Below are 16,165 nucleotides of genomic sequence, written 5' to 3' on the forward strand. Positions count from 1 at the left end.
TCGTATACATACTGTGGAAACAACAGCTCATCTGTATACCCTTACAGATCACACAAAATTGTGGGAGTGGAAAAACAGACAATACGGTAACATTGTTACAGAAGATTGCACAATGAAGCATACAGAGTGACTTGCAGTTTGATACAATGTCACATTAGGACCCAAGGCTGTTAGCGAAGAGGGGAAGCGGCGTCTGCCTGATACGGGAAGAGGAAGGAGTGGGGGGCGTGTGAGTAGCGCAGGGGAAGAAGGCGGGTCCAGGATAAATACTGCGTTAAGCTGCCCGCCCTGTTTACATTGTGTCATCTGCTGGAAGAGGCCGGTAGTGGAGAGAAGAGGACCAAATTCTCAACATCATGGCGAAAAAAGTGGACATCAAGTACACACAGGTTAGTGCTGGATTTACAAAGTGTCAAGATCATAGCTGTCGCCAACAGTGCTTTCTTTTAAAGAAGAAAATGCCGCAAGAATGGACTACATAGAAATTTGTATTGTCTGTAGGGAACTGTATTAATGATGTTACACTCTGGAGCCCACTGTATGGTGCATGGCCGAGGGTACTTCGTACCAGTACTAGCGACAGTCATATACTATTCCATACGCGTATGGAACTAGGAAAGTTAACTGTCTTTATGCCGCTTTAAGTGCCTGATCTCTTTTCTTTTATTCTATTAGGCTCCACGCGAGGTTGGCGACGGTGGAGTAGAATAAATGATGCCTTCTTCGGGTACTATTTCTCCAAATTCGTCCCTAGACAGTTTCGCAAAAACCTCATCTTTCTTCCAAAAAATTCCTCACGTTCCCTGGGCATCTGTTAAACTATCACATGGGTTGTACGGACCCGTTACAATTATGTAATCACGTCTCTGAATTCGTTTAATGTTTGCTTTGTTGACTCCCAGTGAATAGTGACCACTCCGAATCCGAAAACCGGTTTTTGCAGATCTAGGAGATGTGGAAAAACGACGGCCAGGGGGTTGATAGAGAGGGCTAACTATGATGAAATTAGGAATGACTGTAAACATGTTGGCTGAAACAGAGAAACTGAAATAAGCCGCTGCACTTGGAGCAAGGCAGATTTCGAACCGTTCCCGTAGGTTGTTAACTAATAACTCCTACAGTTGGTCGGATGAAGCGAAATAATTGCAGACTTCAAGCAATCTGGACATCGCTCATAGACACACAACGTCAGTACGCTGTACGGTAGTACTGATTGTGGAACGAGAAAATGTTATTCCCCATACTAAAAAAAAGTGTGCGTGTGTGTGCAATATCAGAGTGAATCCTTGAACAGTTTTTGATTTTAGTTTTCATACTTTGTTGTTTTCTGTATTTTAGTCTGAAGGCAACGTAACAGACATAATCCTTTTTTTTTCAGATATTCATCAACAATGAATTTGTTGATTCAGTTTCCGGGAAGAAATTTCCTGTTTACAACCCCACAAATGGAGAAAAAATTGCTGATGTTTCAGAGGGTGACAAGGTACAGAAATTTTAATTTTCTCATTCTTACGAAAAAATGCTTACTCAACTCGTAAACACAGCTTTCTTTGATTGGTGATGAAACCGAATCTTACAGGCAGATGTAGACAAAGCAGTTGCTGCAGCCAAAGCAGCATTCAAGAGGGGTTCAGAATGGAGGACAATGGATGCTTCAAAGCGAGCAGTACTGATGCACAAGGTAAATATTACAATTCAGAACTATTGACATTTTCTACAACTCCTCTCCCAACATCAAGGTTTTGATTGTATAGCTGACTTCAGCACAGTTCAAAAGCTGGTATTATATTGTGTAGTCCATAAATATGTCGTGCTGATTCACAAAGTGATAAACAATTTATTTATTTATTGTATTTTTTTGCATGGAGACACCAACTGGTGTCTTTTGCAAACGTCATAGCATTTTTTTTCTTTCTTTCCTTTTTTTTTATTTTTTTTTATATATTTTTTTTATTTATTACAAGTTTAGTACAGTCATATGTACATATGTGATTACATATACATGATACAAATGCACCATTGTACCTAATAAGGCACAATATTGGGTGTTACATCGTACCTATTACAAATATTCAGATTTTACACATATATATAAAACAAAGATGGCACGTCGATAGACACACAAACATACACACAAAATTCAAGCTTTCGCAACAAACTGTTGCCTCATCAGGAAAGAGGGAAGGAGAGGGAAAGACGAAAGGATGTGGGTTTTAAGGGAGAGGGTAAGGAGTCATTCCAATCCCGGGAGTGGAAAGACTTACCTTAGGGGGAAAAAGGACGGGTATACACTGGCACACACAGACATATCCATCCACACATATACAGACACGAGCAGACATATTTAAAGACAAAGAGTTTCTTGTCTTTAATATGTCTTGTCTTTAAATATGTCTGCTTGTGTCTGTATATGTGTGGACGGATATGTGTGTGTGTGTGTGTGTGTGTGTGCGCGAGTGTATACCCGTCCTTTTTTCCCCCTAAGGTAAGTCTTTCCGCTCCCGGGATTGGAATGACTCCTTACCCTCTCCCTTAAAACCCACATCCTTTCGTCTTTCCCTCTCCTTCCCTCTTTCCTGATGAGGCAACAGTTTGTTGTGAAAGCTTGAATTTTGTGTGTATGTATGTGTTTCTATTGACCTGCCAGCACTTTCGTATGGTAAGTCACATCATCTTTGTTTATATATATATATATATATATATATATATATATATATATATATATATATACAATAATTTATTTCAGTTTCATTTTGAATAAGTTCCCTTTGTGGCACCTTATAGAGCTCAGTAATCTGTTGTACCATATTTGACCACTAATGCATGAACTATGGTCGGTTGTTTTTAATGCTATAAAGCATTCAGTGAATGAATGAAAAGAGGAAAAGTAATTTTGATTCATCAGTTTTCTTCTTTCCCAGTTCAACACTCAACTCAAGTTGGTTGAGCAATTTTGTTTTAGTTGGTTTTCAACTGCACAGGAATAGAATCTTGTCATTAGGCCATTACAGCAATAGGCAATGTCATGCAGTGGGTACTATAATACAATTGATAAATTCCTTCATTTTGTGGGATGGATGTGTGAATAACTAGTCATGAAGTGTTTGAATGCTTATTCAGGTATATCTTGTACAGTTTGTGGAAGCTTATTAAATAATTTGTGCCCCATGAGTTTATAACTATTAATTGTTTTTAAAAGTCTGTAGAAGGGATTATAACTCATCATTGTTGTAACATTGTAGATTCTCTCTGCATACTGCTTCTTGGAGCTACTTCTTCATATAAAAAACTGTTTTTGTCATGATTTTTTGTTCAAAAAGCAAAGGTATACAATGTGCCATTTTTGATGTAACTACTACTCTAATAACTTTTTCTGTAATGTTAGAGATGTCTTACAAACAAACAGCTTCCCCACAGAATAAAACCATATGATACTATGCTTTCGAAAAATGAAAAAGCAGGAAGTGGTAACATAATTTCAGGGACAGCCCATGATGTGTTTAGATCCTATTTGACAAATAGGAAGCAGTTAGTTACTATTAGTACTACAAAGGGAGCATATAAGTCAAACACTACTGACATTAATTTTGGTCATTATTAGGACCACTTCTTTTTATTATTTATGTTAATGATATTATTCAGTCTATAACAAACACCACTAAAGCTATCTTATACACAGATGATACAGTAATATGCCATAATCCTGGCTGTTCACAACTTGAAGTGGAATCCAATATTGCAGCAGGCATTATTCTGCAGTATTTTAATGAAAACAAACTAAAATTAAATACAAATAAATCAGTCTATATTGAATTTTATCTTGGGTGGCAAACTCGTGGAAACCAAATTTTAATGGATGATGAATAGATTAAAAAAGAATACTCAACCAAGTTTCTTGACCTGACACTTGATGCAGAGTTAAATTGGCATGATGATGTATATGATATTTGCAAGAAGCTATCTACTACCATACATGCTTTAAGAAAACTGACACCTTTTTGCAACGCTACCACTCTGAGGCAAACATATTTTGCACTATTTGAATCCCATCTAAGCTATGGGATAGAGATATGGGGTTCTAGCAGTAAAGATAATATGAAAAAGAGTACTTATCCTACAGAAGAAGGCATTTAGAATTATAGGAAAGAAATGTGCCAGGGAATCCTGCTGAATTTTGTTTAAAGAATGTAAAATACGAACTGTTCATAATCTGTATGATTATGGCAGTAAACTGTAACAAAATACTTAATAAAGAAATACACGACCACAACACTAGAGGTTGAGATAAACATCACAATATCTCTCATAGAACCACACTTTATAAGAAAAGCCCTCACTATGCAGGCATTAAATTACTAAATTGCTTCCACCATAATATCCACAAATTACCCATAACAGAATTAAAAAATAAATTAAAATTAAGGGTCCCAAACAATCCTGTGTATTCAATAGATTAATTTCTAGACTTAGTACCTTGTACAATGGAAGACTTTTTTCTAAAAATATGAATCACAGATCTGAAGACTGTGTCACAAACTGCAAATTTCTTAATCTGTGTATTGCAATAGCAAATTGTTTTTATGTATAGTTCATAAATGTAACATTATTTTCTCGACTGAATTTAGAAAAATTTGTGTAGATAATAATACCAGGTATATAATATGTAACTCTAGTAAATAAAGCTTTGACTAATCCAGAAGATGGAACATAAAATTTTTGTGATCAGTTGATGTTGGATGCAAAATAAAATAAATAAATAAATAAGATACCAACCCATAAGTTGCCTAAATGAATAAATCACTCTCGATAACTTGCTACTAACATATTTTATGTGCTGACCACAAGATAATTCATAAACTAAAAATACCCTCAAAAATTTAACGTACTTAGATAATCTGCTGGAAGCCTGTCTTTGAGAGTAGAAAACCATCTTGAGTTTAGTTTTCTTTCAGCAAGATACCATTTCCTTTAAACCAGTAGGATGTTTGAGTGATGATCTTTTCAACACAAGTTTTAAGTCTACTGACATTATTACTTACTCCTGCTCCTTCTCTTCACATGCCAATAATGACCATATAAATGAAGTGTAGTGCCTCGGCAGGGTGTGTAGTGTTGTTGGGCTTACTGATGCCACATTATCTTGTGCCATGATGCCTGAGGAGATGGCATATGCAGGGCAGTGAAGGAAATGGCTAGTCATCTACTCATCTTGGTTATCACAGAGTCCCCATTTTAACACAGCAGTTTTACTTCAGCCATTTCCCATTTGATGGCAACTGAGTGATGAGCAGATGTTTCCTGGGGGTAGCTACTCGAGCAGTGGTATCCAATCACTTTTAGCTCTGATCTGCTGCAAAGACACTGGGCAGTGACACATGAAGTGAGTGTCTTATCATAAGTGTGGATTTTGCTCCTTTTAGATTTTGCTGTTGCTATGTGTCTAATGTTTGGGGGTGCTCTTCCAGCCAGAATTTGGATCTTCTCAATTGGAACTGGTGTCAAGCATCCTGTCAGCTGGTGGCTAGTTTGTTGAAGAGCAATGTCAACCTGTTTTGGGTGGCAGGATTGGTATTTTCCAGGGGAAGCCTAGTCTTCTGCTGAGTAACACAAGGCTAGAGCCAACATCTAAAGCACATGTGGGCTCGCTCCCCAACTTGTGCCTTTTATTTTTCTTAAGACATTGTTTTGTGCTGTGTCCTTCATTCTGGTACTGTCACATTGCTCCTTGAATGTCAATCTGCCATAAAGGGTAGAGCTGTGTTTGAGAGGAGTTCCGAGCTGTAAGACTTCTAACTGGTAGTTGGCTTGTTTGTTGCGGAGGTGGAAAGTGCTGACTACTGTTTTGGTTGGATTTGGCTTCAGGATGTTGACTTCCTAATAGTGTCTCAGTTAGTTAAGAGCAGACAAAAGTTGTCTTTCGATGTCTCAAATGTCTTAGGTCGAGAGGGGTAGATTGCATTAACAAATGAGATGCAACCCTTATTATGTGGCTGGTTACTGGTATAAAGGCTAAGTAATGTGGGAGAAAGAAAGATTCCTGGGGAAAGACCATTTTTTTGATGTTTTGAAAGCTAACATAGAAGTTACTGTTGCTCAGCAGCTCTGCAGTGATCTTCATAAAGCTGTAATCTTTTGCTGTATTGTACACCTTTGGAAGCAGTCTCCCAATATTTACTGTGTCATAGGCTGCACTCAGAACAGGTGACATCATTAACAAGACCTTTCTCAAAGCCGGGTAAGCTGGGTACACCCACACTGTGCAAAACCACTCTTGTCAAAAGCCAGCTTGTTCTCTAATGAATTTATCTTTAATGAGTGGTATAAGCCAAGACAAAATAATTTGTTCAAATAGCCTGAATGACTGGCAATGTTAAGATATTGGCCAAAAATTTCTCAGGTCATCTGATGATTTTATGGGCTTGAGCAATACCCTTTCTCAGATGTAATAAGGAAGTTGGGTGAGAGATTAATGAAGAGAACAGGGTCCACTCACAGAGGTGAGGATGTAAGCTGATGATAGATCTCGACTCACTCACAATAGCGAGGAGGCCAGATACACAGTAAAGAAATTGTCTGATGACCTGCATGAATCTGTGCTGTTGTGCAACAGCACTGCAAAACAAACTGTTAATGGTATCTGATCTCTGAAATAATGCAAAGCTGTTGGGGTACAAAACGTACATTTAAAGTTGCCAAAACACCTTGGCGAAGGAGGTACTGACTGGCACCACCAAATGTCCAACTGCTCAGAAACCTTTAACATTCCAGAGTTCTGGAGACAAGCTCACAGTATCATTCTGATCATTACCACTGTGAAGAAAATTTGTGTCATCGACATCAGGATGTTTGTAGCAGTGCATTGTGCAGTGAAGAGTGCAGGAGATGACTTCACTATGTTGATGATAGTGCAAACTTCCACTCCTTGACATTGTGCAATAGTGCTGACTCTCTCTTTCTTTATATTTGTCTCGCTCGTTCCACCTATCCTGCCATTACCAAAACTTTTTTTATCTGCCATTTTGCTATTAAGATCTGGAATAAGGGATTGACTGACAGAAATTCTTGGAGCATTTTTTATATTACTATCAAAAATACTTGCTTGAAATCTAATTTAAAAAAAAAACTTTCATGTACACATGTGGATACAAAAATAATCTTTATTTCACTGTGCAGATTAGGAAATTCGTCCTTCACCAAATTCTGGTAGAATTTGGCCAAATCTTTGATATTGTAAAGTAAATTCTTTCTGCTATTGTCAGTTTGCAAATTGATTAGTTCAAAATGTAAATCAAGAGGTGGTTTTTAAATTGCTATCGAAAAGAGTATTACAAACACATCAAGTATTGGCTGCAAGTTAGTAATTTCTTGTAACACAAACAAAACCAAATGTTAACAAATAAAAGTAATGTATAAAGTTGAAGTACTAAAAATAGGTACGTTCTAAATACACAGGTAATGTGGACTATTGTTTTTCATGTATGTTACACCATGTACATTTAACAAAATCAGCTTTATTTTGCTGTTGTCAACATACGGGTACATTATCTGGAATCTGTCATTAAATTAATTTTCAAGGGACTGTAGCACCACAACGTATTTATCAAAGTGTGCTCCTTCCCGCTTACCTAGCTCAGGGAAATGTGTACTTTTCTCTGAAAGGTTGTCTTCAAGGAGCTGAAGTTTATATTACAAAGCTTTTATTTTGCCAACCATATCTTTGATGAGACTATTTTCATTTTGGAGTTTCAGATTTAAATATTTAGAAGAGCCGTAATGTCTGCTAAAAATCCTAAATCAGTTACCCATTCAGGGACAGACAAAAGTGGCTCCAGACATCCTTTGTCTACCAAAAATGAGTCTTGGTGTGGTAATTGAAAAACTTGGGAAATAATTCTTTGTTTGCTCACCCAGTGCACCTCAGCATGGTAGGGGACACCTGGATACTCCTCTTCAAATTAAATAAAAAGATTCTTCGAACTGGTGAATGAGCCTATGAGAATGAATATAGTTCATGATACTCACCATTGCATTCATCACATATTGAGGCTGGACGACTTTTGTACAAAGATCCTCTTGGTGTGCAAAACAATGACTATAAGGTAAATTTGGAATGTTATTTTTTTCCTGCATTAGGCCAATAAACCCTTTTACTTTACCACACATTGCGGGCAATTCGTATGCAGTTACAGAAAACAGCTTTTCCCAAGTGAGTCCTATTCATTCAGCTGCCGTTTTGATCACTTCTAAAATATCTGCTCCTGTGGCACTATCCTTCATCAAAATCATAGAAATCTAGGAACTCTTCCATTACATGTAAGTCATCATCTGAGCCTTGTTGCTAATATCCATGGACTCAAGTGCAATGGGCTTTGACAGGAGGTTTTCAATTTTGTCTGCAAATTGTTCATGCAGATTCCTAGCAGTGTCACTGATTCAATACTGTCGTATTGGAAAGTGGTATTTTTCCATATGTGGGAGCTAATGTGGGATTCATTGTCTCTGCCACGACCAACAATATATGATTAATTAATGACCCTGACACAAACAGCTTCCCAGCTCTTGCCAAATGTAGAACAACTGTGTAGCTAACTCTTAAGACTTCATTCACAGCACGTGTCATCTCCTTTGTACTAACTTAGAAGGGAAAAAAATCGTGTGTTAGGAATAACAAAAGGAAAAACAAAAACAAATATACATTTGAGGGGAATGTAGACAGTCTTCAGTTTGTTTTGCAGGATCATTAACATATTTTGGTTGGCAGGCATGCTAAATTGCTCGTACAAATCTCATTTGTGGATACAGACCTGTCTTCTGAATGATTTGCAACTTCCTTAATTTTTACTCTCTGGTGTCCCATACGATTTCACTATACTTTGCTGAATGCAATTTTCTGTAGTGTCTTTCAGTAGATGATTTTCTTACACTCACAGTTATTTTTGGCATTATCATCACAACCAACCAAAAATACTAAAGTTTCCACTCCAGTTTAAATGGTTCTTTGGAAACATTTGCTTTTTTAGGATCATGTTGTTCCATTATTGTAGTAACTGTCATGAAGTGACCTATTTCAGTGTTGAATAATCTGTCTATCAATCTATTTGGCAGCTTCACCATGCAAGCTGAGCTGAGGTGAATTGAGCCAACTTGGAACGATGCACTATGCAAACACTCTCTGCACCTTACTTTGCATGCATGCGATTTTCTGTGTGTGAGAGGCCCAGATCTGCATATATAAAACCTGATCGAAATGATCTGGACACCTTTTAGCAGATATCAATATGAGGTGTGTCCAGCTTTTGACTTTATGGTGGCTTGAACTCTGCTGAGGACTCTTCAGTAAGGTGTCTGAATGTATGTGGAGAAATGGCAGCCTGTTCTTCCTAAAGGGCTGAAATTAGAGGAGATATTGATGTTAAATGTGTGGATCTGGAGTGAAGTCAACATTCTAAGTCATCCCTAAAAGCGATCCATTGGGTTCTAGTTGGGACTCTGGGCAGACCAGTGCATTTCATGAATGCTGTTGTCCACAAACCATTACCCCACAATTGTGCTGCTTTATGACAGTGCACATTCAGAGCTCTTTTCATAGGCCAACTGCAACTGTACGTGTCCATTTTCACAGAATTAGGAAAACAGTAACATTTGTTGATCAGTAATGTTTTATTGTTTATGGATGATTTTGGAATAATATGATTCCATCTTCTGATACACTCCAATAATAAAAACAATACTTTACAATTCTGGATAAGCAGCGATTCAGAAAATGTAAATTGGACAGCAGCAAAATGATGATCAGGCATTACCCACTTAAAGCATAAAAAACTAAGGCTGTCTTCCACCCTCTGTGGCCTGTGGAACAAAAGTAATGTGTCTTGCTTTATAAAATAAGAACCTAAGAAGTTACCACAACAACAAATGCATAAAAAAAAGAAAAAAAAGACATTGCTCACAGAAGCACAAAATACTTAAGAAATATAGAAAAGAGGAAAAACAGCATACAATATGTGAAAGCTACTTAGGATCCCAACAGCAATCACTGTCTTGGTCATCTGGCCATACTAACAGGAAAACCATAAACTGATGAGAGAGGAGACCAGTGAGAGTGCACACCACATGTGACGCGAAGAAAGTTGTGTGCAGCTGTGGTTGGTGGAAGGTTTAAAACCAAGAGTGGGGAAACCAAATAAGACTAAGCATACCATTAAACACTAGGAGGAAGAGAACCTGTACATCTAGATATAAAACACAAAGATGCGTAACCAGCACTTTAAAAAATTTTGTAGAAAAAAATCAGATCTGTTAACAAAACAACAAATAGACGAGGATACGTTCCAACACAGGCTAAACATAAGAAACAAAACTTAAGTGTATGTTGTGTGAAAGAAAGTGCCCCTTTCATTACACGTAAATGAAAGAGCAGTGTTAGGTCCTGTAGGATTTGTTACACATCTCAGGAGATTGGAAGAAAAATTTTGATAGCCAATATTGTTCTGATATTTTGTACCTTGAAGTTCAGGCACTAGGCTAATAAGTTGTGAAGCATATAAGAAGGATCTGCTGTTTATCATGTTGATTGTAATGCAGGACAAATACAATGGCCATACAGGAAGGAACTGTCATATTAGATTTAAAGAACATAAACATGTTGCTAACTCCAGGTCAGCTCTGACTATGCATTTGATTGATAGCCAATATGAATTACAACAGTTTAATGGTGACGTGGTAGTCTTGCACACTGAAGGTATAGGCTCCACACTTAATGTACTTACAGAGTCAGATATTCTAAGCAGCCTCCACTCTCACCCCTGTCAAACTATTAATAAGTGTACATATTTGTGACATAAAAAATGTTTTAGCTAATTACAACTTACATCAAGTTAAAGGTTAAGTTTGTTTTTTTAATGTTTTGTCTGTGTTGGAGCATTTCCTCTCTTAAACATAATTTTGTTAACTGGTCTGATTTTTTTCCAGTAAAACTGGTTAATATGGTGGTCACACAACTTTGTGTGACATCTCTTCCTCCGTAGTGTTTATTTAGAGTCTCCAAACTCTTTTATTTTGTTTCTCCACTTGTAGTTTTAAATCTTTCACCTACCTTAGCTCATGCAACAGCTTTGTTGTGTAACATGAGGCACATGCTCTCACTGGTCTGTCCCCTCAGCTGTTCACATTTTTCCTGTTAGTAAGCAAGACAAGCATGAGTGTGGTTGCTGTTGGGATCCTGTGTAAGTTTCTCTCCCATATTGTGTGGTTCTTTTTCTACTCTTAATATTTCTTAGGTGTTTCATCATTCTGCAGATAGTGTTTGTTTTGTTAACTTATCAGGAACACTGTTTTATACAGCAGGACACAGAACTTTTGTTCGTCAGACCACAGAGTTCTTTCGTGCCTTTTGTGAGTAATGCCCAATCGTGAGTTTTCTCTTACATTTTAATTTTTTGAATGACTGCTTATCCAGAATTGTAATACTTTGTTTCTAACATTACATTGTATGCCAGAAGATGGAATTACTTTGAAACCATCACAAACAACAAAATATTATTGGTTCAGCAACTATTGTGCTTTTTAATTGTTGTCCTGATACAATCTTCTAACACTTCCTCAAATGTATGCAGCACACAATGCTGTAAAATGTGATCACGCCCTTCCACATTTGGAATTAAGTAACTCGTGCAAGTAACTGGGTGTAACACTTTGTGGGAATATGAAATGGAATGAATGCATGGGCTCCTTCATGGCTAAAGCAGGTGGTAGACTTCAGTTTATTGGTAGAATAATGGAGAAGTGCAATCGGTCTACAAAGGAGATTGCTTACTAATCACTCATGTGACCAGTTCTAGAATACTGCTCAAGTGTGTAGAACCCATGCCGAATAGGACTAACAGAGGATATTGAATATATGCATAGAAGGGCAGCACAAATGGTTACAGGTTTGTTTGATCCATGTGAGTGTCACAGAGATGTGGAAGAAATTGAACTGGTAGACTCTTCAAAACAGATGTAAACTATCCTGAAAAAGTTTACTAAGGAAGTTTACATGACCTGATTTTAAATGATGCTTGTAGGAATATATTACAACCTCCCTATGTATCAAAACTTCCTGGCAGATTAAAACTGCAGGAGAGCTTCTGTAGAGTTTGGAAAGTAGGAGACGAGATACTGGCAGAAGTAAAGCTGTGAGTACCGGGTGTGAGTCGTGCTTCGGTAGCTCAGATGGTAGAGCACTTGCCCGCGAAAGGCAAAGGTCCCGAGTTTGAGTCTCGGTCGGGCACACAGTTTTAATCTGCCAGGAAGTTTCATATCAGCGTACACTCCGCTGCAGAGTGAAAATCTCTTTCTGGAAACATCCCCCAGGCTGTGGCTAAGCCATGTCTCCGCAGTATCCTTTCTTTCAGGAGTGCTAGTTCTGCAAGATTTGCAGGAGAGCTTCTGTAAAGTTTGGAAGGTAGGAGACGAGATACTGGCAGAAGTAAAGCTGTGAGTACCGGGCGTGAGTCGTGCTTCGGTAGCTCAGATGGTAGAGCACTTGCCCGCGAAAGGCAAAGGTCCCGAGTTCGAGTCTCAGTCAGGCACACAGTTTTAATCTGCCAGGAAGTTTCATATCAGCGCACACTCCGCTGCAGAGTGAAAATCTCATTCTGGAAACATCCCTATGTATCGTTCCCATCAACTGCTTCGGATGGCTACTTTGTCAAGCATAGGTTTGGTTCCTGTTGATGGTGTTGGTAGGTGGGACTTCACAAGACATGGCCTGCATCTCAATAGGAAAGGAAAGGGTAAACTGGCTGGGATGATAGCAAAATCTTTAAGGTGAGGGGGGGGGGGGGGGGGGAGGCACTGAAACTCATGGGAGTACTTTCTTTTATAGGCTAAGTTCAGTATCCAATCTTCCTACATTGATTGAAATTAAGCTTAATGAAACGTTCAGACAGGCAGGTACTAGAGATGTGAAAACATCACAAAATTCTCCTAACAGTACAGTGAACAATAATGTTAGTATGTCGCAAGATTCACATAAAAGCACACTAAAAAATAATGTTAATATATTGCATCAGAATATCAGTGGATTAAAAAACAAAGTAGATGAGCTGCTTCTTTGTATAGAAGATTTAGAAACTGAGGGTGGAATAGCTGTACTATGCCTGTCTGAACATCATATAGTCATAGGTATGGAAATGGTAAATGTAGGTGGATATAAGCATTCAGCTCATGTACGTAGAGACGCTGTTGAGAGAGGAGGAGTTGCCATATATTTTAAAATCTGTCGTAGTGTGAAAAATTTGGAAACTAAAAAATTTTGCGTAGAGCAACACATAGAAGCATGTGCATGTGAGCTTAAACCAAATAAAGGTACTTTTATAATTGCAGCCTTGTATAGATCCCCATTGGGAAATTTTCATCTATTTCTGAAAAACTTGAATGCTTTGTTGTGCTACCTGTCAGACAAAGGAAAACAAATTATTGTTTGTGGGGATTTCAACAGATTTTGTGAGAGAGTCAGATAGAAATCTTGACCTTGAAGTATTACTTGGTTCTTTCAATTTGACATCAGTTATTATTTTTCCTACTCATGTGTTACAGGAAAGCAGCACACCGACATATAATGTTTTCATAGACCAAGATAAATTTGATCAAATAAAAACTTTTCCTGTGAAGAATGGTCTGTCTGATCATGCTGCACAGCTAGTTACAGTATATGATATAGCTCCATACAGTAATGCAAAACAGTCCTCCAATATAGTGCATTCCATTAACAATTTAACACTTCATAATTTTAGGGAAAAGCTTGCAACAGTTGCACTGGGATGAAGTGTACAGGGAACATGATGCTAATTTAAAATTTAACCTATTTCATGATACCTTTGTGAGTATATTTGAAAACAGTTTCCCTAAGAAAACAGTGAAATATAATTGTAAGAAACCATGTAAAACGCCATGGTTTACTAAAGGGATAAAAATATCTTGTAAACAGAAAAGGGAAATGTATCTTATAACTAGGAGGAGTAATGATCCCAAAACAATGACACATTATAAAAACTACTGCACTGTACTAATAAAAGTTATTAAAAAGTCCAGAAGTATGTGTATTATGTCTAAGATTAGCGCATCTGATAATAAAATTAAAACAATTTGGAATATTTTGAAAAGGGAAACATGGCAACCGAGAGCACAGGAAGACTATAATTCTACCAAACACAATGAAAAGTTTGTTAACAAGAAGTCAGAAGTAGATAACATTTTTAATAATCATTTTTAAGTATTGTAGAGAAAATAGGTTCCAGCTATTCATTAGAAAATGCTAGGCAGTTTATGGAAGAGGCATTACCTACGCAATTTGATAAAATTGAAATTCAACCCGCCTCTCCTACTGAAATTACGAAAATAATAAATTCACTCAAATGTAAAAGCTTACATGGAATTTATGGCATTTCCAACAGAGTGCTAAAAGCTTGTTCCCAACAAATAAGTAGGATTCTCAGCCACATATGTAGTAGCTCTCGGTTGCCCTGTTTCCAGATAGACTGAAATATGCTATTGTTAAAACATTGCATAAAAATGGGATAGATCTGATGCTAACAACTACTGCCCAATCTCACTTCTGACAGCTTTATACAAAATTCTTGAAAAAGTGATGTATTTCAAGAGTAGCGTCACATATTTGTAAAAGTGAAGTACTGACAAAATGTCAATTTGGTTTTCGGAAAGGCTTTTCAACAGAAAATGCTATATATGCTTTCACTGATCAAATATTAAATGCAATGGATAACTGAACCCATTGGGATATTTTGTGATCTCTCAAAGGCTTTTGATTGTGTGAATCATGAAATTCTTCTAGATAAGCTTAAGTATTGTGGTATGAGTGGGACAGTGCACAAATGGTTTAATTCCTACTTAACTGGAAGAATGCAGAAGGTTGAAATTAACAGTACAGATAGTCTACAGAAACCAGCAGAGTCCTCTAACTGGGGAGGTATTAAGAATGGTGTCCCGCAGGGTTCAGTCTTGGTTCCTTTTTGTTCTTAATATATATTAACGACTTTCCACCCTATATTCATGAAGATGCAAAGTTAGTTCTTTTTGCTGATGATACAAGTCTAATAATCACACCCAAGGAGCAAGATTCAGCTGAGGAAATTGCAAATAACGCCTTTCAGAAAATTATTGAGTGGTTCTCTGCAAATAGACTCTCACAAAATTTTGAGAAAACACAGTTTATACCATTATGTACAGTAAATAGCATAACACCATTGATAAATATAGACTATGAACAGAAGTCTGTTGTTACGGTAGTATACTCAAAATTCCTGGGTGTGCGGATTGATGAGAAATTGAATTGGAAGAAACACATTGATCATGTGCTGAAACGGTTCGGCTCAGCTACTTATGCTATTAGGGTTATTGCAAATTTTTGTGATAAACATATCAGTAAATTAGCCTACTATGCCTATTTTCATTCACTGCTTTCATATGGCATCATATTTTGGGGAAATTTGTCATTAAGAGAGAAAGTATTCATTGCACAAAAGTGTGTAGTCAGAATAATAGCTGGAGCCCACCTAAGATCATCTTGCAGACATTTATTTAAGGAACTCGGGATATTCACAGTAACTTTGCAATACATATATTCACTTATGAAATTTGTCGTTAATAACCCATCCCAATTCAAAAATGGCAGTGAAGTGCATAGCTACAACACTAGAAGAAAGGATGATATTCACTATTCTGGATTAAATCTCACTTTAGCACAGAAAGGGATGAATTATGCTGCCACAAAAATATTTTGTCATTTGCCAAATAGTATTAAAAGTCTGACAGAGAGCCAACCAGTATTTAAAAGCAAATTAAAATAATTTCTGAATGACAACTCTTTCTACTCAACACATGAATTCTTAGATATGAAGTAGTAACTATTAAAAAAAAAAATGATTAATTATTTTGTGTAAAAAAAACTTATGTTAAAGGACACATTCCCCAACATTACGAAATGTTGTATTCATGATCTGTGGAACAAGGATTAATGTATGTACATATGTATGTATGTATGTATGTATGTATGTGTGTAGGTATGTATGCATAGGTATTTTGAGGATAAGATAGAATAATTACAGCACGCACAGAGGCATTCAGACATTCGCTCTTCCCACGCTCCAAACACGAATGGAAT

At 37.2% G+C, this 16,165-nt stretch overlaps 1 protein-coding gene across 1 annotated transcript in view; it reads left to right on the top strand.

Annotated features, from left to right (window-relative positions):
• Window positions 1-232: 232 nt before the first annotated feature.
• Window positions 233-16,165, top strand: part of LOC124612467 (aldehyde dehydrogenase 1A1-like) — a 39,740-nt gene continuing 23,807 nt past the window's right edge. The window contains exons 1-3 of the mRNA XM_047140696.1: window positions 233-389; window positions 1,379-1,483; window positions 1,580-1,681. Of these exons, the coding sequence (XP_046996652.1) occupies window positions 357-389; window positions 1,379-1,483; window positions 1,580-1,681 (240 nt within the window). The 5' untranslated portion in view covers window positions 233-356. The remainder of the gene's footprint in view (window positions 390-1,378; window positions 1,484-1,579; window positions 1,682-16,165) is intronic.

Source organism: Schistocerca americana, chromosome 4 (genome assembly GCF_021461395.2).
Source record: "Schistocerca americana isolate TAMUIC-IGC-003095 chromosome 4, iqSchAmer2.1, whole genome shotgun sequence".
In the NCBI taxonomy this organism is placed as follows: domain Eukaryota; kingdom Metazoa; phylum Arthropoda; class Insecta; order Orthoptera; family Acrididae; genus Schistocerca; species Schistocerca americana.